We start from the raw sequence: 24668 nt of genomic DNA on the forward strand, positions 1-24668 counted from the left end.
AGCAGGAGTTTCCAGCTCCCAGAACACCTTCGAATAAATCCCTGAGTCACCTCCCAGCTCTAATCCACACCAGTCCTCAACCACCAGGCAACACTAGGTCCTGGAAGCTACCATGTAGAAGTGAAGTAGGGAGGCATTATCAGCTTCTCTCTCTAGACAGTGGGGAGGACAGGAAGGAAGAAAATTTCTGATGCCATAGTGTCATAGAGCAGTTGGGACGTGGATATCCCAAGTTGGATCTTTGAACAACCTTTCCTACTGAAATATTGGGACACTGGTGCTTATGCTCTGTTGTAATACTGGAGCAGGATAATAACAATACCTTGAATGTGCATATTGAACTACTTTGCTGTTTCCAGAGCACTGTATTTCACACATTCATTTATTTGACTAATATTTTCTGATCCTCTGCTCATGGCCAGGCACTGTTCCAGGTACTGGGGATATAAACAATAGTCTCTTTAGTTAGTTTACCTTCTGTAGGTTTTACTGTCCTTTTTTTTCTTTTTTTCTTTTTAGAAAGCTCTTCAAATGTAGGTATGATCCAAGTCTCATAACTGGGAAGTATCAATACCAGAGTTCAAACTCAGATCTTCAAAAACATTGTTTTTTATTTTAAGCTTTCTGGAAAAAAAAAGTCTTTATTGTTGACATTGCTTTGTAGGGAAATTGCTTCTAAAATTCGAAACCATTGACAGGTATATATGCATTTTGGAGAAAAAAATCTGTTAGAAAGTTGAATATTACTTATATATTCATACCCCTGCTTCTGAGAAAGTACCATATAAGTATTTGGCTTCTGATAAATATTGAAATGCATGGGTGGTAATGGAATTTACTTCCAAATACACCATAATACATAAGCTCTTAATACCCTAAAGATTTTGTTTCAGGCTAAAAAATGGAAAGCCACACTTTGGCTTTCAGATCTAATATATATTCTTGAACTCAGCTTACAGGAAATGCTCTATTTGAGGAGTCTTGGGGTACTTTCCTCGATCAGTAAAATGATACTTGATTTTTTTTTCATTTTGAATAATCCTTGTGAGTGATCTATTGGCCGGAACCCTGAGGGAGATTAGAAAAGAGATGGGGGTCAGATAACTCAAACTCTTAAGAATACCATGTTTCGTTATATGTTAAAGTGAATCCATTCTTACTAGCTATTAACCTCAGTGATGTGTTAGTAGTGTCTCCTCATCTTCATTTGTTTTCTGTTTTTTAGGTCCCTGCCCTCATGGCTATCGGGAATGTCAGAATGGCAAATGTTATAAACCAGAGCAAAGCTGTAATTTCGTAGATGACTGTGGAGATTATACTGATGAAGCTGAATGTGGTACCTCCTGTACTTTTGAGAAAGGCTGGTGTGGCTGGCAAAACTCCCTGGCTGAAAACTTTGATTGGGTTTTGGGGGTTGGCTCTCATCAAAGCCTACGACCTCCCAAAGACCACACACTCGGAAACAAATATGGTAGGTTATTACGCTGTTACAGCAGTCCTAATCATATTCACAGTGAGCATCTCGTTGTTTCCCCAACAGCAACTGGAGAGCTCCAGAGAGACTACCATAGTACCATGGCCAGCAAGTCAGGCATTTCACAAATATATTTGTCTCCTGGGACTGCTATCACAAATTACCAGAAATGGAAACAATAGACATTGTCTCACCCTTCTGGAAGCTAGAAGTCTGAAATCAAGGTCTCAGTAGAATTGGTTTCTTTTGAGGGCTGAGAGAGAGAATCACCTGTACCATGCCTCTCTCCTAGCTTCTAATAGTCTTGGACATTACTTGGCTTGTAGATGATGTTATGCTGTGTCTTCACACTGTCTTCCCTCTATGCATGTCTGCCTCTATGTCCAAATTTACCCTTTCATTACGACACAATCTTAGTGTGGACTAGGGCCCCCCTGATGACTTCATTTTACTTTGGTCATCCACAAAGGCCCTATATCCAAACAAGGTCACATTCACAGAAACTGGAATTAGGGCTTCACCGTCTTTGGGGGGACACAATTCAACATATAACAGGGACCAACCAAATTTTAATATGAGTCTGATCATTGTAGATACATGGTAATATCGATAGAGGCACCTTTCCTCAGTGACACATGCTTATAATTAGTATCGCTGAATTCTGCCACTTATTTGATCAGTAGCACATCATGTAGCTCTTCAGATTTTCAAAATTCCCATCTGCATATGGAGAGAATAAAGTTTTCCCTGTGTACCAAACAGGGATTACAGAAGCGAGATGACATGTATGGAGGGAAAGCGATTTGAAAACTAGAAGTGCCATGCAGATGTAACCGTAAGATCACATATGTCAGAAGTGTTGGGAATGCCTCATTTTTGCAGTATGTAGATGAGGTCAAGTCTCAGACTCATTGGTCAAAGGACAGAGGACGTTAGCAGAATGAAGAAAGGACCCTGAATTCCTGGATGCCACAGAATAAGAGAAGAGGTATCTAAGGGTGGAAATTCCACAGGCCTCTGATAAAACAAAGCCATCTAAGCCAAAATAACCACAACAGAGAAAAGAAGGTCTGAGTCCCATGCAAACACTCAGCTCTACATATGTAAAATGTTTTGAGTCTTAGATACATAAGTATAATGTACCTTTCATGTTACATATTAAAATTCTCAGCATTTTATTTATATACTCAATAGATGAGTGAAGTTTTGAAAAGTACATCACATTCCTTTATTTATATTTCATAGGTAGTATCTTCCCATTGTTTTACAAGAACTCGATAGTTTGAGGAGTCCATTATATGATTTCTATAACTATCTTGTTGATTCAGCGGCACAAATATCCTGTCAGATCGGTTAATTTGCATACTGTGAAGTACTTTGCTAAAAGCACAGACAGTTGGAAATTGTTCTGTCAGTGAGCTAGAAGCAAGGCTATTAGATTTTCTTTCTGTTTCAAATGGAAATGCCTTTGGCAGCTCATATCATATGAAATATAATTAAAAACCCTAACTAAGATGGAAAAGCTAAAATGATCCCCCCGTTGTTATTTCTGTCCTGTGTGAGTGCTATCCTTGTTCCTAGGGCACTTCTTGTATCTGGAGGCTACTCCGGTGGGCCTTCAGGGCGAAGAAGCACACCTCAAGAGTGCTGTGTGGAAGGAATCCAGTGCTGCCTGCACCATAAGCTTCTGGTATTTCATATCTGCAAAAGCTACAGGGTCCATTCAGATTCTCATTAAGGTAGGGTATTCATCTGTGATGCCTCTGAGCTTAGCGAGGCTTCCTACAGGCAGCACATGGCCAAAGGGACTTTATCATAGTTCTGCTAACTTGGCCAGAGGAAGCTTCCTTTCATCGCGGGGAGCTTCCACTTGTGGTTCAAATGCTCGGCGGGGTTTGATAAGCAGGGCATGGGAACTAGCTTTGAGCTCAACATCATACCCTGTGGTTATGACTGAATCCCAGAGTCTCCTCTTATGATAACAGTTAGTCTAAGACTCATGAAATTTCTCCTTTCTGTTTAGGCATCTCCTTCCCTAGCCTTCTCAGTAAAAGAAAATAGATTATTTGTACATCCGAAAGGAGAGTGACTATCCATTTTAACTCCTGTATGAACGATCATTAAGGGAACTAATATTAGACATTTTGGTTCTAAGCACGCCGTGCAAAGGACTGAACCCACTCAGGAGCATGATCAAGGTGTGATTACATTGAACCGCTTATTAATGATGACACAATAATGCATTTTCTTAGTGAGGATTAATTGGATATTTCTGTCAGGGCTTTAATTTAGTATAACAAAGTGACAGTGTTCAGGGAGCAAACTAACAAAGTATATATTAATATTAATAAGACTCGGTTCATATACCTTTATTCTTTGGCAAGTTAAAACGGCAGCAAAAAAGGAGATGAGCGTGCGTGCATGTGTGTGTGTGTGTGTGTGTGTGTGTGTGTATGCGTGTGTATGGCTGATTATGTGTGTGTGTGTGTGTGTGTGTGTATGCGTGTGTCTGTTCATTTCTAGAATCTAGTTAGAATTCTGAGAAAACTCACTTTAAAAACACACTCTAGAGGCCATTGCTGTTTTATCACACACGAACTTTGCTGAAGTGCCTTGCACTGATGGAAAATGCCTGACCACAATACCAAAGGGCTCTTACATCTGAATGGCTAATGCCTGCATCGTCCATGTTTTATCTGAAACCTGAGTTAACTTTATAATTTAGGGTTCTCCTATAATCAGAAATGCCTGTCTAATAAAATACATGCAGCAAATACCACAATGATTTCTTCTTATATTTAAATAGGGAAGCTTAAATATAATGCCTAAAGTTCTCACAAGAGTATTTTGCTGGTACTCCTTTGAATGGGACACTTGATGATGTGGTGTCTACGATGTGAAGGACTTTGTACCACTTTGTGGGCTTTGCTTTTATTATTTGCTCCACTCATAGTCACCTTTAATCTCTCTTATATCCTAGTAGCAAACTTTATATTACTATAAAATCCAAAATTAAACTATTTTGAGATACGTCTTGTTATCAAGTTCAGTTGAATGCCTATGGTTCCTCCAATGGAGGAATGTCTTACGGACATTTAACAGCATTTTAAAGCAACTATCTTCCTACCATATTGAAAACAAACAAACAGTCACACTTGTTTAAAAAAACATGCTTATCCCCATTTAGTGACATTTACTGCAAAAGAGAAATCTTTCATAGCATATATTGATTTTATATTCAGGAATTTTAGGGCAATCATTTTATTTTGGTAATTAATATGATACATATTTTTGATCATCATTACAAAGTACTTCTTAGGCTACTCTCTGTGTGGAACCATGCTGGATTTTAACCTGCTCATTAATTTGAAAGCATCCTGGCCAGATGGCAAACACAATAGGGGCAGGGATTCTGCCTTTTATTTCTTTCTTTCTTTACTTCTCATCTTTTGAAATGGTCTCAATTTATGCATGTGTTGCCTCTGGCTCAGTCTCCCCTGTCTATTCTCAGGAATGCCTCCTTCTGTGTTTCCCTCTTTTGCCTCCACACCAAGCCCAACACAATCTGGTAGATACAGCCCTTCACAAAACTTTCCTTGACCACTTTTGCTTGTCATGATTAGTCTTTCTCAGAGTGTCCCTCACAGCTCCAGAAATTCCTCTTTCTCACTGGATGTTCAACTGTCTTTCAATAGACAGGTCATTAAATCTTGAGAGCAAGACCTTGAGGTTTTAGTCTTTATGTCCCTCTTATCTCTTCAGAGAAAGGACTGCAGGAAAAAAAGTGGTGGCCCCTAGAGCCCACTGCCAGTCTCAGGACATCCCTTTTGGGGACAGTTCTTTTGAAAAAAATGGCTGATTATGTATTACATACAAGATGATAAGTTCTATTCTGGGAATGGGGGGGGGGGTGTTTCAAGATGGTGGCGTTGGAAAACCCTGCGTTCAACTCCTTCCATGGATAAAACAAACTTATAGCTACATATGTAATAATTTTTCTCTGAAAACAAGCAAACAAACAAAAACCTTGAGAATTAGAAGACTAACACTTTCATAACAAAACACAAAAGAAATACTTTGAGAAAGATAGGAGAGACAGAGACATCGCCTTCCTGAGAACCCACCCCAAATGTAGTGACCCCACAATTGGGAAAGTTCTCCAAATATGGAATTTTCCCACAAGGAGTAAAGAGATAGTACCCCATATCAGGTACCCTTACCTTGAGGGCTAGCACTGGAAAGATGAACCGCCACACACACAATGCCTGATTTAAAAAAGAAATGGGGATGAAGACCAGAAGAATCATAGAATTCTAGAGGACATATATCCCACTCTTAAAGGGCTCATATGCAAACCCACTCACCTGAGATCTAGCACAAGAGAAACAGATTGAAAAGTACCTTACTGATTTTAAAGGGACTATCAGATTTTAAAGGTTCTTGCCTTACAGGAAGCAACCTGTAAGGACTTTATCCAGGGATGGAAGTGCTAGTACAAGCCATTTTTGCAACTAAGTTCCTGGTGATGGAATAAATGGCTGCCGTTTCTGGTGCCCTCCCTCTAGCCTGCTAACACATGGAGGGCGTGTTCTGCCCTGCCCACCACATAACCAGGCTGAGAGAGTACCCCACGTTTCAGCCACCCTGGGCAATACGAGAGCTGCAAAAAGACCATCCTCCCCATGCAGCAGCCGAGGTACAGCTAGATCAGAGGAGTGCTCTGAGCCCTGCCCTCCCTGTGCAGAACTGGGATGGGTAAGTGACATAAGCCCTCACCTCCCTGCACAGCAACCATGCCATGTCATAGCCGGCAGGCACACGCAGCCCATACAGCAGATGCCCATAGAGTGGGCCCATGGAGTGGGGAGGTTGTGGGGAGTTTGTGCTTCTGGCTCACACTGTACAATGCCTACACAAGACTACTCTTTGAAGACTGAAGGGGGAGCCACTGCATCTAATACATACAGAGAAACCGAGAGAGGCAAAAGAGGAGAGAGAGGAATATATCCAAAACCAAACAACAAGGGAAATCCCCACAGAGAGACTTTAACGAAACTGAGATAAGCAACACAATAAAGAATTCATAGTAATGGGTGTAAAGATGCTCACTGATCTTGGGAGGAGAATGGATGAGCACAGCAAGAACTTCAACAAACAGATAGAAACTATAAGAAAATACCAAACAGAAGTTTAAATTTTTTTTAACGTTTATTTATTTTTGAGACAGAGAGAGACAGAGCATGAATGGGGGAGGGACAGAGAGAGAGGGAGACACAGAATTGGAAAAAGGCTCCAGGCTCTGAGCCGTCAGCCCAGAGCCCGAAGCGGGGCTCAAACTCACGGACCGCAAGATCGTGACCTGAGCTGAAGTCGACACTTAACTGACTGAGCCACCCAGGCGCCCCCAAACAGAAGTTTAAAACTGAACTAAGAAATACACTAGAGGGGTTCAACAGCAGAACTGATGGAACAGAAACATGAATCTGTGAACTGGAAACAAAGCAATGGAAAGCACCCAATCACAGCAGGAAAATAAAGGGAAAAAAATGAAAAAAGACAGGATGTCCCCTTAAGGGACAGTGTCAAGCAGAATAACATTTTCATTCTAGGAATCCCAGGAGGAAGAGAGAAAGAAAGGGCCAGGAAAATTCTTGAGGAAATAATGGCAGAAAACTTCCCTAATTTGGGGAATGAAACAAATATTCAAGTCCAGAAAGCCCAGAGAGTTCCAAAATAGGATGAACCCAAAGGGAAACACACCGAGACCATTAAAATTAAAATGGTAAAAATTATGGGCGCCTGGGTGGTTCCGTCAGTTGAGCGTCTGACATCAGCGCAGGTCATGATCTCATGGTTCATGGGTTCGAGCCCCGCATTGGGCTCTGTGCTGACAGCTCAGAGCCTGGAGCCTGCTTCTGATTCTGTGTCTTCCTCTCCCTCTGCCCCTCCCCCAATTGCACTCTGTCAGTCTCTCTCTCTCTGAAAAACAAACATTAAAAAAATAAAATGGTAAAAATTAATAATAAAGAGAAGATATTAAAAGCAGTGAGAGAAAAGTAACATATTGTACAAAAGGGAACCCTCATAAGGCTATCAGTAGGTTTTTCAGCAGACACTTTATAGACCAGAAGGGCATGGCATGATACATTCAAAGTACTGAAGGGAAAAATTCCCAACCAAGAATTCTCTACCTGGCAAGGTTATCATTCAGAATTGAAGAAGAGATTAAGAGTTTTCCAGAAAGCAGAAGCTAAAAGAGTTCACCACCATTGAACTGAGCACACAAGAAATGTTAAAGGGGCTCTTCTAAGGTAAAAACAAACAAACAAAAAAACCCAAAAAACAAAAAAAACAAATGAAGGTTAAAAATATAACTGGAAAAGACATGTAATCTAGGTAGTGGATCAACAACTTATACAACAAATATGAAGAGGAAAAGGAAAAGTAGTAAAATTAACTAAAACTACAATAATTAGTTAAGGGATAAATAAAATAAAAAGACGTAAAATGTGTCATCAAAAATACAAAATGTAGGGGAGGGAAGTAAAAATATAAAGCTTTGGCATAGGTTCAAAATTAACTATCAACTTAAAAGAGACTTTTATATACATAATATATATGAACTTCACAATAACTACAAAGAAAAATCTTATAGTTAAGAGCACAACAATAAAAGACAGAAGAATCTAAATATGAAGAAAACAAACAAAATATGAGGAACAGACCAAGGAAAGAACAGAGATGATCAACAAAAACAGCCGGAAAACAAAAAGATGACAGTAAGTACATGGTTATCAATAATTACTTTAAATGGAAATGGACGGTTCTTCGGTCAAAATACATAGGGTGCCTAAATGGATAAGAAAAAGCAGATTCTTCTTCGATATGCTGCCTTATCAAACCTCAATGAGACATCACTTCACCTCTGTCAGAATGCCTATTATCGAAAACACAAGAAATAACAAGTGTTGATGAGGATGTGGGAACCCTCATGCACTCTTGGTGGGAATGCGAACTGGTACAGCCACTGCGGAAAACAGTATGAACTTTTCCTCAAAAAATTAAAAATAGAACTACCGTATGATCCAGCAATTCCACTTCTGAGTTTCTATTCAAAGGCAGCAAAAAAACTAATTAGAAAATATATATACATGCCTACGTTTATTGCAGCATTATTTACAATAGCTAAGATATGGAAGTAACCTAAGTGTCCATCGATAGGTAAATGTTAAAGAAGATGTGGTATATTTATACAACAGAATATTTTTTAGCCATAAAAAAAAGAACGAAATCTTGCCATTTGTGACAACATGGATGCACCTTGAGGGCATCGTGCGAAGTGAGTAAGTCAGAGAAGACAAGTACCATCTGATTTCACTTATGTGTAGAATCTAAAAAAGCAAGCAAAACAAAACAAAACAAACTGACTCATAGATACAGAGAACAAACTGATGGTTGCCAGAAAGGAGGTGGTAAGGGGACAGTTGAAATAGGTGAAGGGGATTAAGAGGTACAACTTCCAGTTATAAAATAAATAATTCATGGGCATGAAATGCAAAGCATAGGGAATACAGTCATAAGATTGTAATAATTTTGTATACCAACAGATGGTAATTAGACCTCTTGAGGTGATCATTTTATAATACATAAAAATATTGAATCAGTATACCATAAACCTGAAACTAGTATGGTATTGTATGTCAGGTATAATTCAATAAAAAGTCTCATCTGGAGACTTTGTTATCGAACTCTGAAATATATATATGCAATCGCATGCCAGACACATGCAACCATTGAGCAATAATTTAACAACAGTATAGATTTATTCAATGAACACCAACTATATACCAGTTGTTGAACATGGACGCTTAATACTTAATGCTATTACATGTAATTCTTTTTTTAAAGTCTGTTTATTCATTTCAGGGGGAAGGGGCAGAAAGAGAGGAGAGAGGGAAAGAGAGACAGAGAGAATCCCAAACAGGCTCTGAGCTGTCCGCACAGGACCTGAAGTGGGGCTTTGAACCTGCAAACTGTGAGATCATGACCTAAGCTGAAATCCAGAGTTGGATGTTTAATGGACTGAACCACCCAGGCACCCCGATTTCATGTAATTAATTCTTATAGTGTAATCCTCGGAGTTAAATAATGTGAACCCTGTTTTACTGAAGGGTGGCCAAAGGGGTCTCATAGAAACAACCTAACCCTCTTATGGCTACATAAACCAGTCAGTGACAGACTCCTGTACTAAAGGAGTGAACTTAGGGGAATACCAGCACAGCAAAGCTGTTTTTTAGGAAGCATTTAGTAAAGAACATTACAGTTATCCATATTGTATATATTATACTTCTATATTTCTTGCTTACAGTCACATGAGAACTAATTTTCTCTAAAGAGATGTATCTGGAACAAATGTAATCATTGTGTCTGGAAGTGCTGGGTGCATTACAAGAAGATGGAAAGAGTATTTCATTGAGAACGTAACTTTATTTTTTTCTTTCCTTTGAGTTTGGCTTAGTTACATTTGTAAGCACACATACACGTAATAAAATGGATTTTTCAAGAGAAATAAATTTTTAAACTATAACTAATTTTTATAAGATTGAGTAATTTACCACATAGAAAATTTGACTCTCAGTCATCTCTGGGGCCAAACCACTTTGGGGGTGGGATTTAGTCCATGGGAACTGGTTGTGATCTCTGTTATTTCATTGCCTTCATTTAGGGTGAGTCACTCAAAACTTAGATGGACTTAGTTTATTAAATTCAAGGTTGTAAGTGGATGAGCTAGGACTTGAACTCAGGTGATATAAAAATTAAAAATTAGAATGTTACACAATCAGTTTTGTTTCTTTCTATAGAGGAAAACTGGATGTGGGTAATTACATTAAAATGCATTGGATGAGTCTTTTTTAAATGTTGTAATCCCCCCCTTTTTTTAATAATCTTGGGGGCGCCTGGGTGGCTCAGATTCTGCTCAGATTCTGTGTCTCCCTCTCTCTCTCCTCATGCTCGTCTGTCTCTGTCTCTCAAAAATAAATATTTTTAAAAAATAGTAAACTTATTCTTTATATCATGTTCACCTATTTTATCTCACTTACATTCAGTATTAAGTATCTCATTAAATTTAAATGTTTTGCTTTTCAAACAGATTTAAAACAAGAAATGAAATAAGTGCTTAGGGGTAGAATAAGAGTCATATGGCATAGAAGTTAACTTGTTCTTACATATATATTTAATTTTACCTATTTTTCTAGTGACTTGTTTTCTGATGGGGTTAATTAAAGATGAGTAATACGTAGATTTTAATGCACTAAAAGCAATGTTATAGGGATTTTTAAGTTTACTTGTGTTTGACAGTTTGTTTCCATAGGTAAAAGTCTATCTAGCCTCATCAGGAAACAAAAGACTTTTGCATCTTTGCAGCTAGCCATTTGAATAACACCCAGGAACACCTGCTACCTGAAGAGCATTATCATGTTTTGGAACTACTCCATCTGTAATAAACTGTTGATATTTTAATCAAGATGACTGTGTGCTGTAGGGAATTTTAATATATTTGACTGAAGGCATTCAGGACTATCCGTTATACTGTTATGATAGAAAAAAAATAATATATTCAAGCCAGAAGTGGAGAAAAAATAATGTATTTCAGGAGAGGCCTCCTGATTATAGCAAATGAGTTATGCTGAAAAACCATTACTAAATGAGTTCATTGTTTTATCTTGCTTAGTGGTTCAGAGAATTTTGGAGCAGATGGGGTTGCCTGTAATTTGTTCAGTCTTAACTCTTCATTTACAGATGAAGGGACTAAGATTACGGAGGTTATATTTCTTGCCCCAGCTCACATGGTACTTTAAGAAGAAGAGTATGAGTCCAGTTTTCTTCTGACTTCTGATTGAGAGCTCTGATATTTGTCTACCTGGAAATTCTCTGTAAAGATCATATTCAATATGGAAATACAGATTTTGTTCAGTGAAAAATGTCAAATCAACGAATGAAAGGCCAGATTCCTTTGTCTACTTAGAAGACTGTGGCTGTTCAGGGTCTGCCTTTACCCTCAGTCTAGTAAGCAATGCACCTCAGTTGTGTGTAAGGGTTAACCCACAGAAGTGAACATTCTCTGTCCTTCCTAACTCACCATCACCCCATCCCCCTACACATATGCTCACTACAGTCTTAATCTGTGCAGATTTACAACTAATTGCTAACACTACAGGTGTCTAACTATTGGAGTGTGTCAGATGCATTTTCAGATTTAGGCGTATTTTCATCTCTTCAGCCTACAGAGCATCTGATACTATTTTAGTCATCTTGGCATATTAGTCATTATTTCAGAGTTAAGGATGTAGAGAACATGGACAGAGAGGATACATAGAATCTGGATATAGAAAATTGATTTTTCAAAGACTGTCTTGTAGATTTTGGACTGTAAATCAATTAAACTGAACCTTTAGTGCCAGAACTTCACTTGCTATTCCAGAATTGTTTCAGCATGTTAACAATTCAATCTACATAGTTTGGGCTGTATTATATTATTGACCTGGACCAAATTGAGAGAGAAGACAGTTTGACTTTTGCATTTTAAGCTATAGCATATGAGATATCGGTACTTCCAGAGTTTCATCAAATTTGTTGTCACAAGCTTACAGTGCCCTGATTTATATAAAATCATTGTTCCTTTTTTATCAGCTTGGAGAATGTGGCAGTATTTGTTCCAGGCATATTGTTGACTAAGTAAGATTTTCCTAAAGTTCTTGCTTTTATCCCCACATCCTTTACCTCTTTCAGATGCCTCTAATGCTACCCACCAGGGCTCTGAGCTGCCAGTGCCCCGGGACCCCCTTGTGTCATGAAGAGAGGGTTCCTGTTAAGATGCTAACAATTTTAGGGGCACCTGGGTGGCTCTGTCGGTTGAGCTTCCAACTTTGGCTCAAGTCATGATCTCACAGTCTGTGAGTTCAAGCCCCGTGTCGGGCTCTGTGCTGACAGCTCAGAGCCTGGAGCCTGCTTCAGATTCTGTGTCTCCCTCTTTCTCTGACCCTCCCCCACTCATGCTCCATCTCTGTCTGTCTCAAATCTAAATAAACATTCAAAAAAAATTTTTAAAGAGATGCTAACAATGTTATTTAATTGATTACACTAGTTTCTCTTTCAAGAGAATGATATGGCCAATGCTAAAGAATATTTGTCCATACCATATCTGCGATTTTCCTTCCATTTCTCTTCCCACTACGGCTGCTAATCTTGTGATTAGCTTCCAGTTATGAACTGATTCCTTTTTTCCATATGATGTGTTAATTCTTTTACACTTGTTAGCTCATTTAATGTTCTTCAGAATAAATTTGCGAGGTAGATATTTTGTCCTAATTTTTTCAGGCCACAAAATTGAGACCCAGGTCACGTAAATGGTAAATGGTATAATCAGCATTAAAAGCCAATGCTAACTCCAAAATCCATCCTCTAAACCACTACATTCAACTTCTGCTATTAAATTGAAAACATTCCCATATCCAGAAAGCAGTGATGTTACTGTCAATGTTTTCCAGTGGGTCTGATCATACAAATTAGAGATTTCCTTCTCTCCATATTAATCTACAGTATTGATCTACATATGTTAGAGAGAGGAAGTGATTACTTTATGTTCAGCAACCATTATAGTTTTATCTATTTTCTAACTTAGCTTGTCAAGAGCTAGTAATAATATATATTTCTCAATCATTCTTCCTCACCTCTATAATTCAAAAATTACAAAATTATATTTAATAGCTGCACATTAATGTTAATGAGGGAAGAATGAATTAGAAATAATATAATTTGATTTTTATAAGAATAAAACTAGAGAAAATCCCTTAATTATATTAATTTTTATTCAAACATGAAAACTTTAAAAAGTTGCACATATAGGGGCGCCTGGGTGGCTCAATTGGTTAAGTGTTCGACTTCAGCTCATGTCGTGATCTCGCGGTTTGTGAGTTTGAGCCGCACTTTGGGTTCTGTGCTGACAGCTCAGAGCCTGGAGCCTGCTTGGGATTCTGTGTCTCCCTCTCCCTCTGCTCCTCCCCCGCTCACGCTCTGACTCTCTCTTTCAATAATAAACAAATTTTTTTAATTAAAAAAATAAATAAAAAGTTGCACATATCTATTCTTTGGGAGTCTTCCTCTCTCAGCTTTTTTAGTATGGTCAAATTTGGTGAATGACAGTTTTCCCCTCTGAAAACAGAGACATTCTAATTTACAAGCAGAATTAATCATGTGTGTGTCTTTCTGTGTGTCACAGACCTCTTTGGCAGTCTGAGAACTTCTTAGTTCTCATAAGACTGTTTCAAATGTATAAAATAAAATGCTAGCATTACAAAGGAAACAAAATAATACCGATTATTAAAATATTTTTTAAAATCCCAAATTTAGACTTCGTAAATGTATGTTAAATGACAAGATATGAAGGAGGATAGAGTAACTATAATATTATTACTTTAAAGGACTGATAAGCATATATGACATTTTTGAGATATTCCCAGCACTGTAATGTGATATTAAAATATTTGCTATTATTATTTGTTAGAAAGTCACAGGTACTACTAAAACAATGATTTGTTGTTTGAATTCATGATTGAAGAAAATACCAAATTTTAATTGAAGCTAGTGAAAATAAAGACATAGTTCTCTCATCCATGTTACAACCTCTTGAAAACCAGTATTTCATATGTAAGGGGCCTTGAAAATTTTTAATTTTATAAGGGTATCTCTTATATGTTCAGCGTTTATAATTATTTATTAAGAAAAATCAGTGTGCCTTCCATTCCCAATACAATAAAACCTTGGATTGCGAGTGACTTGTCCTGTGAGTGTTCTGCAAGACGAGCAAACATTCCAATAAATTTTAACTTGATCAAGGAGCCATGTCTTGCAACAGGAGTAGTACCTGACACTGAATGTCACATGATCACAACTGACCCAATGGTTCTTGAAATTCATTTTGATATGTGAGTGCTTTGGATTATAAATGTGTTTCTGAAATGAATTATGCTCTCAAACCAAGGTTTCATTGTAATTGAAGCACAAAGGCACCAAAGATGACATTCTATCTGAACCAAGTTCCAAACAGGCTAATTGTATTAGGTGTAGGTGATGTCATGGCAAAGAACTAGTGCATCAGGCTTATAGCCAGGTACAGTCGGTTAATATGTTGAGATTTGTCATCCGAATTAAAGAGTGTTTTTTCAAACGTCATAAGTAGCCATAGCTGTTGAGTTTTTATGTAATGTAAGATACGGGAGAAGGCAGAGAAGAAAAACAGTATTGTAATTTACCTAGTTTAAGGTATAATTAGCTCATTGCTTCATGGGGTTACTGATCACTTGTCCACAGAAAAGTCATTGGGGCAGTTTTGTACAGAATTGCCTTATGTAGGAATCCTGTGTGCTAGTTAATTTCACTTCCACACTTGTTTATTTCCTGATGATTGCATTTTAACTGTTTCAAACAAACTTATCATGGGAAAGCAGCCCTTTTTCCTCTCACTACATTTTTTTTTAAGGACATTGACTGGAAAATCATAATAGTCTTCAGCACATGATAGTAAGTCTTTCTGGAACCCATAAGTTCCAGAATTAACTGTGCTATTAATTTTTAATAACTGTGCTCTGAATTTTCTGTGCAGTTTGTGACACAGCCTTCTGTGAAAATAGGTTAGAATTGCTTGTCTGTGGGCTGATTATTCTAATTGAATTGCATCTCTGACTCAGAGGCTGCTACAAGATTTCCAATCTGTGTTTACTAATTATAGATCACAGAATTGAAGTAGAGAAAACCCCCATGATTCACCCTCATATGCATTGTCAAAATAAAATTCTAATAATGTTAGCAATCTTTGCTCTGTAAGACATGAATGTATCAAATAATCCTATTTGTAGTCTCTGGTGAATTTCAGTAAAAACCAATGTTTAAAACCTATTTTTTTAACAATGAGTAAATATTTATGCTTAAATTTACACTTTACAGATTAGTGCATCTCTTCACATCTTCACATATTTTCTATTGATGTTTAGTTTTTTTCAACAATGGCCTTTTGTGAATTCTGCTGTGATTCCACTTCTATGGATAGCATTATGTGAGAGAGAAAGAAAATCAGGGTACCTTGGGATATACTATGCACTGATTTATATAGTCTTTTCCTAACAATCTCTTTAGTTGAGGACTACAACTTTCCTTTGCAAACACCGAGTTCTAGCCCAGTCCCCATATTTTCCACCACTTGCTTCCAGTTCATGCATTCGAACACATCTTTAGGGAGCTTCTACTAAATACACTCCTAGTTGACATGGAGCTTGTGGGTTTAGAGTGAAATTAGCTGTTTGCAAAAAGCAGCAGTATGCCACTCAGCCTTTCTGTCAGAAACAGTCAGAGCTCTCCCATTAGTCCCTGGATGTTCTTCAATATTTAATTGTCCTCTTTGTGAAATTATCCTCTTTCTGAGAAGGTGACTTATGACTTCCTGTGCTGCATTCCTGGAACAGGAACCGCTCCAAGCTTCATGGGATGGGTCCTAATTGAGTGGCATAGTGTTCTCATATCACCGGGTCTTTTTTTGTGGTCCTACTTCACTGCACGATGACCTTGTGTATAAAGTTCTATTTTCCAATGACCAGGGAGCTTTAATGACACATAGACTGCATCTGCCTTGTTTACTGTCCTATTTCTAGCCCTAGCATAGTGCCTTGTGTACATAGGTATTTTAATTGAATGAGTGAAAGTATGAGCAGTGCATAATTAAATGCCAATTATATACAAAAAACATTTAACATCTTAGGAGTTCAAAAGCTGTTAACATGTTTATGAACTGAAAGTGTTCAGAGGAAATACAAAAGTGAACTAGATCTTAACAATCAAGAAGAATTTAAAGAAATAGAGGAAAGAAGAGAGAGCATTTCTTTTTTTTTTCAGTATATGAAATTTATTGTCAGATTGGTTTCCATACAACACCCAGTGCTCATCCCAAAAGGTGCCCTCCTCAATACCCATCACCCACCCTCCCGTCTCTCCCACCGCCCATCAACCCTCAGTTTGTTCTCAGTTTTTAAGAGTCTCTTATGCTTTGGCTCGAAGAGAGAGCATTTCAAATGAGAGAACACATAAAGGTAGAGAAGCATAAGGTGTGTTGAGTAGGCCCTGAGTTTACCAATTATCAGTTAATAAAGACATAATATTAATGCCAATAATAAAGTAAGCATTAATTAACTCTTCAGTTTATATTTAATCATGTGAAGTTACTATATTTAACACAGTATTGCTTAAATTTACTGTATTTATAATTTACAGTTGTTTCTGATATATTAACTTATCTTTACTTTTTGTTCTTTGGGGGGGATACTATATTTTATGAATGTATTTAATTTTTATTAAAGTATGATTGCTATACAAAATAATAGTAGTTTCAGGTATATATGTTACAAAATCATGCCCATGATAGATCTGGTTATTATCTGTCCCTATGCAAATTTATTACAATATTATATACTGTCCCTATGCAGTACAATATATCCCCATGACTTATTTATTTTGTAACTGGAAGTTTATACCTCTTAATCTAGTTCATCTATTTTACCTGCTTCCCCCAACTCATCTCCCTCTGGTAACCTACAGTTTGTTTCTTATACCTGTGAGACTGCTTCTGTTTTATTTCGTTTATTTTGATTTTTAGATTTTACATGTAAGTGAAATCATACAGTATTTCTCATTTTCTGTCTGACTTATTTCACTTTGCTTACTACCCTTCAAGTCCATCCATGTTGTTGCAAATAGCAAGAGGTCATTCATTTTATTTTTAATTTTTTTTAATCTTTATTTATTTCTGAGAGAGACAGTGTGTGAGCAGGGAGGAGCAGGGAGAGAGAGGAGACACAGAATCCGAAGCAGGCTCCAGGCTCTGAGCTGTCAGCACAGAGCCTGACGCGGGGCCCAAACCCACAAACCCTGAGATCATGACCTGAGCCGAAGTTGGACACTCAACCGACTGAGCCACCCAGGCGCCCCAAGATGTCACTCATTTTTATGGCTAATATTCCATTGTATATATATACCACATCTTCTTTATCCATTCATTTATCAGTGGACACTTAGGTTGCTTCTGTACCTTGGCTATTATAAATAATGCTGCAGTAAACACAGGGTGCATTTATTTCTTCACATTTGTTGTCATGTTCATTTTCTTTGGATAAATAAACACAAGTGAAATTACTGGATCATATGATAGTTCTATTTTTTTTAAGTGTATTTATTTTGAGAGAGAGAGAGAGAGAGAGAGAGAGAGAGAGAGGGAGGGAGAGTAGGAGAGAGCAGGAGAGAAAGAGAGAAGGGGAGAGACAGAGAAGAGGGACACAGAGAAAATCCCAAGCAGGCTCTGCACCAGTAGTCCTGGACCTGATGCAGGGCTTGAACCCACAAACCGTGAAATCATGACCTGAGCCGAAGTTGAGTCAGAGCTTAACTGACTGAGCCACCCACCCAAGGACCCCATTTTTAATTTTTTTAAGAACTTCTGTAATGTTTTCCATATTGGCTGCCACCAGTTTACATTTTCACCACACCAGCAGTGCATTAGAGTTCCCTTTTCTCCCAAGACTCACCAACGTTTGTTACTTTTTTGTCTTTTGGGTAATAGCCAGTCTGACTGGTAATATCTCATCACAGTTTTGATTTGCATTTCCTTGATGATTAGTGATGTTCAGCATATTTTCATGTGCTTGTTAGCCATCTGTATGACCTCTTTGGGGAAAAAAAATGTCTATTGGAGTTTTCTATGCATTTTTAATCAGATTGCATTTAATCAGATTGCATATACATATATCTATATATATATCTATATCTATCTATATATCTATATCTATATCTATCTATCTATCTATCTATCTATATATATATATCGTGGTATAAATTCTTAATGTATTTTGGATGTTAACCCCTTATTGAATGTATGATTTGGAAATAGCTTCCCCCATTTAGTAGGTTGCCTTTTTGTTTTGCTGATGGTTTCCTTCACTGTGCAAAGTTTTTGACTTTGATATAATTTCATTTTTTTTATTCTAGTCTTTTGTTGCCCTTTCTTCGGAAGACTGATCCAAAAAATTTTGCTAGGACCAATGTCAAAAAGTTTACTGCCTGTTTTCTTCTAGGAGTTTTATGTTTTCAAGCTTACATTCAAGTCTTTGATCCATTTTGAATTTATATTTGTATATGGTATAAGATAGTGGCTAAATTTCATTCTTCGAAATGTAGCTGTCCAGTTTTCCCAAAATAATTTATTGAAAAGAATGTCTTTTCTCCATTATGTATTCTTGCTTCCTTTGTCATGGATTAATTGACCATATACGTGTGGGGCTTTTTCTGGGCTCTCTATTTCATTGAACTCCATGCCTGTTTTGTGCCAGTACCATACTGTTTTGATTACTATAGCTTTGTAGTATAATTTGAAATCAGAGACCATTATACCTTCACCTTTGTTCTTTCTCAAGATTACTTTGGATATTTTGGGTCTTTCATGTTACATACAAATTTTAGGATTATTGTTCTAGTATATGAGAAATGTCAGTGTTATATTGATTGGAATTGCATTGAATCTGTAGATTGCTTTGGGTAGTATGGAAATTTTAGCAATGTTAACACTGCCAATCCACAAGCATGGTATTTCTTTCCATTTGTTTGTGTTATCTTCAGTTTCATAAATGTTTAGAGTTTTCAGAGTACAGATCTTTCACCTCCTTGGTTAAATTTATTCCTAGGGATTTTATTTATTTTGATGTGGTTGTAAGTGAGATTGCTTCATTAATTTCTTTTTCTCATAGTTTTTAGTCTATAGAAACAAGATGAATTTCTGTACGTTAATTGTGTATCCTACAACTTTACTGAATTCATTAATTAGTTCTAATAGTTTTTTGTTGGAGTCTTTAGGGTTTTCTATATATAGTGTAATGCCATCTGCAAAGAAGTTTTACATCTTTCTTTCAGTTTGGATTTTTTTTTTAGTTTCTTTTTACTATCTAATTGCTGTAGCTAGGAATTCTAATATATTGCATAAAAGTGGCAAGGCTGGGCATCCTTGTCTTTTTTCTGATCTTAGAGGAAGAGCTCTGTTTTTCATGACTGAGTGTGATGTTAGCTATGGGTTTGACATATGTCCTTTATTATGTTGAGATATTTCCTGCTATACCGACTTTGTTGAGAGTTTTTATCCTAAACACTTTTTCTGCATATGTTGAGAAAATCATATTATTTTTATCCTTCATTTTGTTAAAGAGGTATATCATGTTGATTTGTGGGTGTTGAATCATTCTTCCATCCCTGAAATAAATCCCACTTAAGCTTTGTTTGTGTCCCTTTTAATGTATTGTGTGAATTAGGTTTGCCAATATTTTGTTGAGGGGTTTTGCATCTATGTTCATCAGAGATATTGCCACATAATTTTGTTTTTGTATGGTGTCTTTGGATTTGATATCAGGGTAATGCTGGCCTTGTTAACTGAATTTGGAAGCATTCTTATTTTCCTTCAGTTTTTTGGAATAATTTGAGAAGTATAGGTACCAACCCTTCTTTAAATATTTGGTAGATCCATCTATGAAGCGGTCTGGTTCTAGACTTTTGTTTTGGGGTAGTTTTTATTCCTGATTCATTTTCATTGTTTGTAATTGGCCTATTAAGGTCTTCTATGTCTTTTTTATCCAGTCTTAGAACATCATGTGTTTCTAGGAATCTATCCATTCTTTCTGGGTTTTCCTATTTGTTTGCATATAATTGTTTGTGGCAGTCTTTTATGGTCCTTTGTATTTTGTGGTGTCAGTTATAACTTATCCTCTTTCATTTCTGATTTTATTTGGGCCCTTTTTTTCTCTTGATGATTATAGCTAGTTTGTCGATTTTGTTTATCTTTTCAGAGAACCAGCTCTTGATTTTATTGATCTTTTCTATTTTTTTTGGTTTTGTTTGTTTGTTTTTAGTCTCTCTTTAATTTATTTCTGCTCTGATCTTTATTATTACCTTCCTTCTATTAACTTTCGCCCTTTTTTGTTTTGTTTTGTTGTTGTTCCTTTAGGTATAAAGTTAAATTGCTGACTTGGGATTTTTCTTGTGTGAGGTAGACCTATACTCCTCTGAACTTGTCTTTTAGAACAGTTTTTGCTGCATCCCATAGATGATGGAAAGTTGTATTTCCATTTCACTTTTCTCAAGGTATTTTTGATTTTTTGATTTCTTCGTTGACTCGTTGGGTTTTTTTTTAGTAGCATGTTATTTAGTCTACATGTTTTTGCTTTATTGTTTTTTTTTTCTTCATGAAAACCATCCTGGAGTATGTTGCCTGTGCATTTGAGAATGTATATTCTACTTGTTTTTGGTGCAGTGTTGTCCATACAGCCATTAAGTCAATCTGGTGTAATGTGTCATTTAAGGCCAATGTTTCCTTATGGATTTTCTGTCTGGGTAGTCTATCTGTTGATGTAATTAAGGTATTAACATTGTCTCTATTATTGCATTACTGTCAATTTCTCTCTTTATGGCTGTTACTATTTGCTTTATATATTAGGTGCCCCTATGGTAAGCACATAAATATTTACAAATGCTGTATCCTCTTGTTTGATTGACTTCTTTATTAAAATGTTCTTCTTTGCATTTTGTTACAGTCTTTGTCTTAAAGACTATTTTGTCTCTGAGTATTGCTATTCCATCACTCTGTTATTTCCATTTATATAGAATATCTTTTTCCGTCCCTTCACTTTTAATCTGTGGGTATTTTAGATCTGAAGTGCATCTCTTATAGGCAGTATATAGATGGATCTTATTTTCTTTTTATCCCTTCAGTCACCTAATGATTTTGATTAGAGTATTTGGTCCACTTATATTTAAAGTAATTATTGATAGGTATGTACTTACTGCATTTTGTTAATTGTTTTCTTTCTTTCTTTTTTTCCTTTTGTAGTTCTTCTTTGTTCCTTTTGTCTTCTCGTGGTTTTTTCATTTGTGGTTTGATGGTTTTCTTTAGTGTTATGTTTAGGGTTTTTTTTCCTCTGTATTTTTTGTGCATCTATTGTGTTTGGTTTGTAGTTTCCATAATGTGCATGTATATCAGTCTTTACATAGAGTATCTGTTTAATTTGATAGTCACAAGTTCAAACACATTCTAAAAGTACTACCTTTTTACTCCATATTTTTATGTCATATTTTACATCTTTGCATTTTGTGTATCCTTTCACTACTTTATTAATTTTAGGTACTTATAGTCGATTTTACTGTTTTTGTGTTTTAATCTCAATACTAGCTTTTTAAGTGACCTACCTACTATCTTTACTATATATTTTTCTTTACCAGTGAATTTTTTAAATATACTTCTGGTTTCTACTTATGGACTTTTCTTTTCCACTTAAAGAAGACTTCAACATTTCTTATGAGACCTGATTAATGGCGATGGACTCCTTTAGTTTTTGTTTATCTGGGAAACCCTTTATTTCTTTCTGAGTTATGAGTGATAACCTTCCTGGGTATAGTATTTCTGATGGTCTTTCCATTTCAGTACTTTAAATATACCATGCCACTCCCTTCTGGCCTGCAGAGTTTCTGCTGAAAAATCACCTATCTTATGGGGTTTTACATGTTTGTGACTATCTGCTTTTTCTTGTTTCCTTTAAGACTATATCTTTAATTTTTGACATTTTAATTATACTATGTGTGGACCTCTTTGGGTTCACTTTCTTTGGGATGCTCTGTGCTTCCTGTATTTGAATGTCTTTTTCCTTCCCCAGGTTAGGGAAGTTTTCAGCAGTTATTTCTTAAAAGTACATTTTCTGCCCCTCCCTCCCTCCCTCCTCCTTCTGGGACTCCTATGATGTGAATGCTCATGTGCTTAACATTGTCCCAGAGCTCCGTTAAACTATCTTCATTTTTAAAATTATTTTTTTGTATTTGTTGTTCTGATTGGGTGACTTCTACTACCCTATCTTCTAGATCACTGATTTTTTTTTGCATCATCTAAATTGCTGCTGATTCCATCTATTGTTTTTCCATTTTAGTTATTATATTTTTCAGCATTGATGGGTTCTTTCATAAACTGTCTAACTGTTCAAATTCTCACTGTATTCCTCTATTCTTCTCCCGAGTTGGTGAGCATCTTTACGACTGTTACTTTGAACTATCAGAAAAATTACTTATTTCTATTTCATTGTCTTTTTTTCTGAGTTTTATCTTGTTCTTTTATTTGGGACTCAGTTTTCTGTTTCCTCATTTTGTTTGACTTGTTTTTGTTTCTAGAAATTAGGAGTCGCCTTGGGTAGGAGCATCCCCTGTGTAGATTGGGTGTCCCTGGTGGCTTTGGCAGGCAAACTGGGTCAGTACCACATTGATAGGACACTTGCAGCTGGAGTGGGTGTAGGCTGTGAGGTCACTGGGTGCGCTGTGCCAGAACCACCTTGGTAGGATCTCAGGTCACATTTTGCTGGATGTACCTTGGCAGGCCAGCTGGAGCTGATGAAGATGTGGTCTGGTGGGAGAGTCCCATGGCACATTGCACTGGGGCCAGTTTTGCAGGATATTTAGAGATGGTATGGGTACTACCTGGGGTATCCTTGATCACTTCACATGAGGATCATATTTGTGAAGAGGCTGGATTGGATGCAGGCGGGGCTGGAGGGTTCCAGAGCATATGGTGCCTGGGCCATCTGTAGCTTTAACTTAACTTTATAACCATGTTTATCGAGTCACAATAAGTAAATTGTAATGCATCAAATTATAATTGGAAATTAGCAATCTGTGTAAACACTAGTAAACACTTGAAATCAAATTTAAAGGTAATTCAAACTGCTTTTGGAAGAGCAAAAGGATGACACTTGAAAATTAAATTCTTTTTTTTTTTTAATTTTTTTTTCAACGTTTATTTTTGGGACAGAGAGAGACAGAGCATGAACGGGGGAGGGGCAGAGAGAGAGGGAGACACAGAATCGGAAACAGGCTCCAGGCTCTGAGCCATCAGCCCAGAGCCCGACTCGGGGCTCAAACTCACGGACCACGAGATCGTGACCTGGCTGAAGTCGGACGCTTAACCGACTGCGCCACCCAGGCGCCCCGAAAATTAAATTCTTAAAGATTAAGAATTTAACTTAAATTTTGCTTGATATGAGAAAACAAATTTCAACTAAGGTGTTATATATTCCTCCAAGCGTTGTTGAAATTTTATTTTGGTAATTGACATGATGGTTTGGGCAACTTTCGTAGAATTAAATTTAAAAATATATAAATTTTAGTTCTCATAGTTCAATTTATGGGTAAAATCTCCTAAGATCAAATATAAACAGCATTGATAAAAATAGGTAATGGCAGCCAAAGACACACAATGCCCACTTCTCATGATATGACTTTAATATTGAGAAATCAGTCAATAGAGGATTCTCTAGTCAGAGCCATCCATTTACCAACATTTTGTAACACCCATCTTGTATACATTTTATGTAATTTTTAAGAACTCCATGTCAATGCTGTTCATGTGATTAAAAAACAATAGGATTAAGTAATTAATGAATAAGATTTTTCTGGGTAACATTGAGCTTTGGAAGTCCTCAAACCTTTGTGACATCTAAAATTTTAATCCCCAAGAACCAGTTTTTGGCCGCGTTAAAGAAGCATGTTATACTCTTTTACTTGCCTCTCTGAAGATCTCAATTATGATGTCCCTCCTCCTCTTCTGTGGGCCATTTTTTTCCTTCTTTTCTCAGGACAAGCTTTCTAACTTAATACCATTGCTAAATTTATTTTTGCTCTTTAAATATTTTTCATCTGGAAAATACAGCCACATATTATCATACAAATTTATCTTTTAAAAATAAGTGGGGTGTCTGGGTGTCTCAGTCAGTTAAGCACCTGACTGCGGCTCAGGTCATGATCTGGCGATTCATGAATTTCAGTCCCACATCGGGCGCTGTGCTGACAGCTCACAGCTCAGAATCTGGAGCCTGCTTCAGATTCTGTGTCTCTCACTATCTCTGCCCTTCCTCTGCTTATGCTCTGTCTCTCTCTCTCCCTCAAAATAAATAAACGTTAAAAAAATTAAAACACTTATTTATTTTGAGAGAGAGAGAGAGAGAGAGAGAGAGAGAGAGAGAGAGAGAGAGAATGAATCCCAAGCAGGCTCTACACTGTTAGCTAAGAGCCTGACATG

The 24668-nt window shown here is 36.9% G+C and overlaps 1 protein-coding gene across 1 annotated transcript in view; it reads left to right on the top strand.

Annotated features, from left to right (window-relative positions):
- MALRD1 (MAM and LDL receptor class A domain containing 1) overlaps positions 1-24668 on the top strand; it is a 792972-nt gene that overhangs the window by 445597 nt on the left and 322707 nt on the right. Inside the window, exons 28-29 of the mRNA XM_043564232.1 lie at positions 1226-1471; positions 3056-3213. Of these exons, the coding sequence (XP_043420167.1) occupies positions 1226-1471; positions 3056-3213 (404 nt within the window). The remainder of the gene's footprint in view (positions 1-1225; positions 1472-3055; positions 3214-24668) is intronic.

The sequence above is a fragment of the Prionailurus bengalensis genome, chromosome B4, assembly GCF_016509475.1.
Source record: "Prionailurus bengalensis isolate Pbe53 chromosome B4, Fcat_Pben_1.1_paternal_pri, whole genome shotgun sequence".
Lineage (NCBI taxonomy): Eukaryota > Metazoa > Chordata > Mammalia > Carnivora > Felidae > Prionailurus > Prionailurus bengalensis.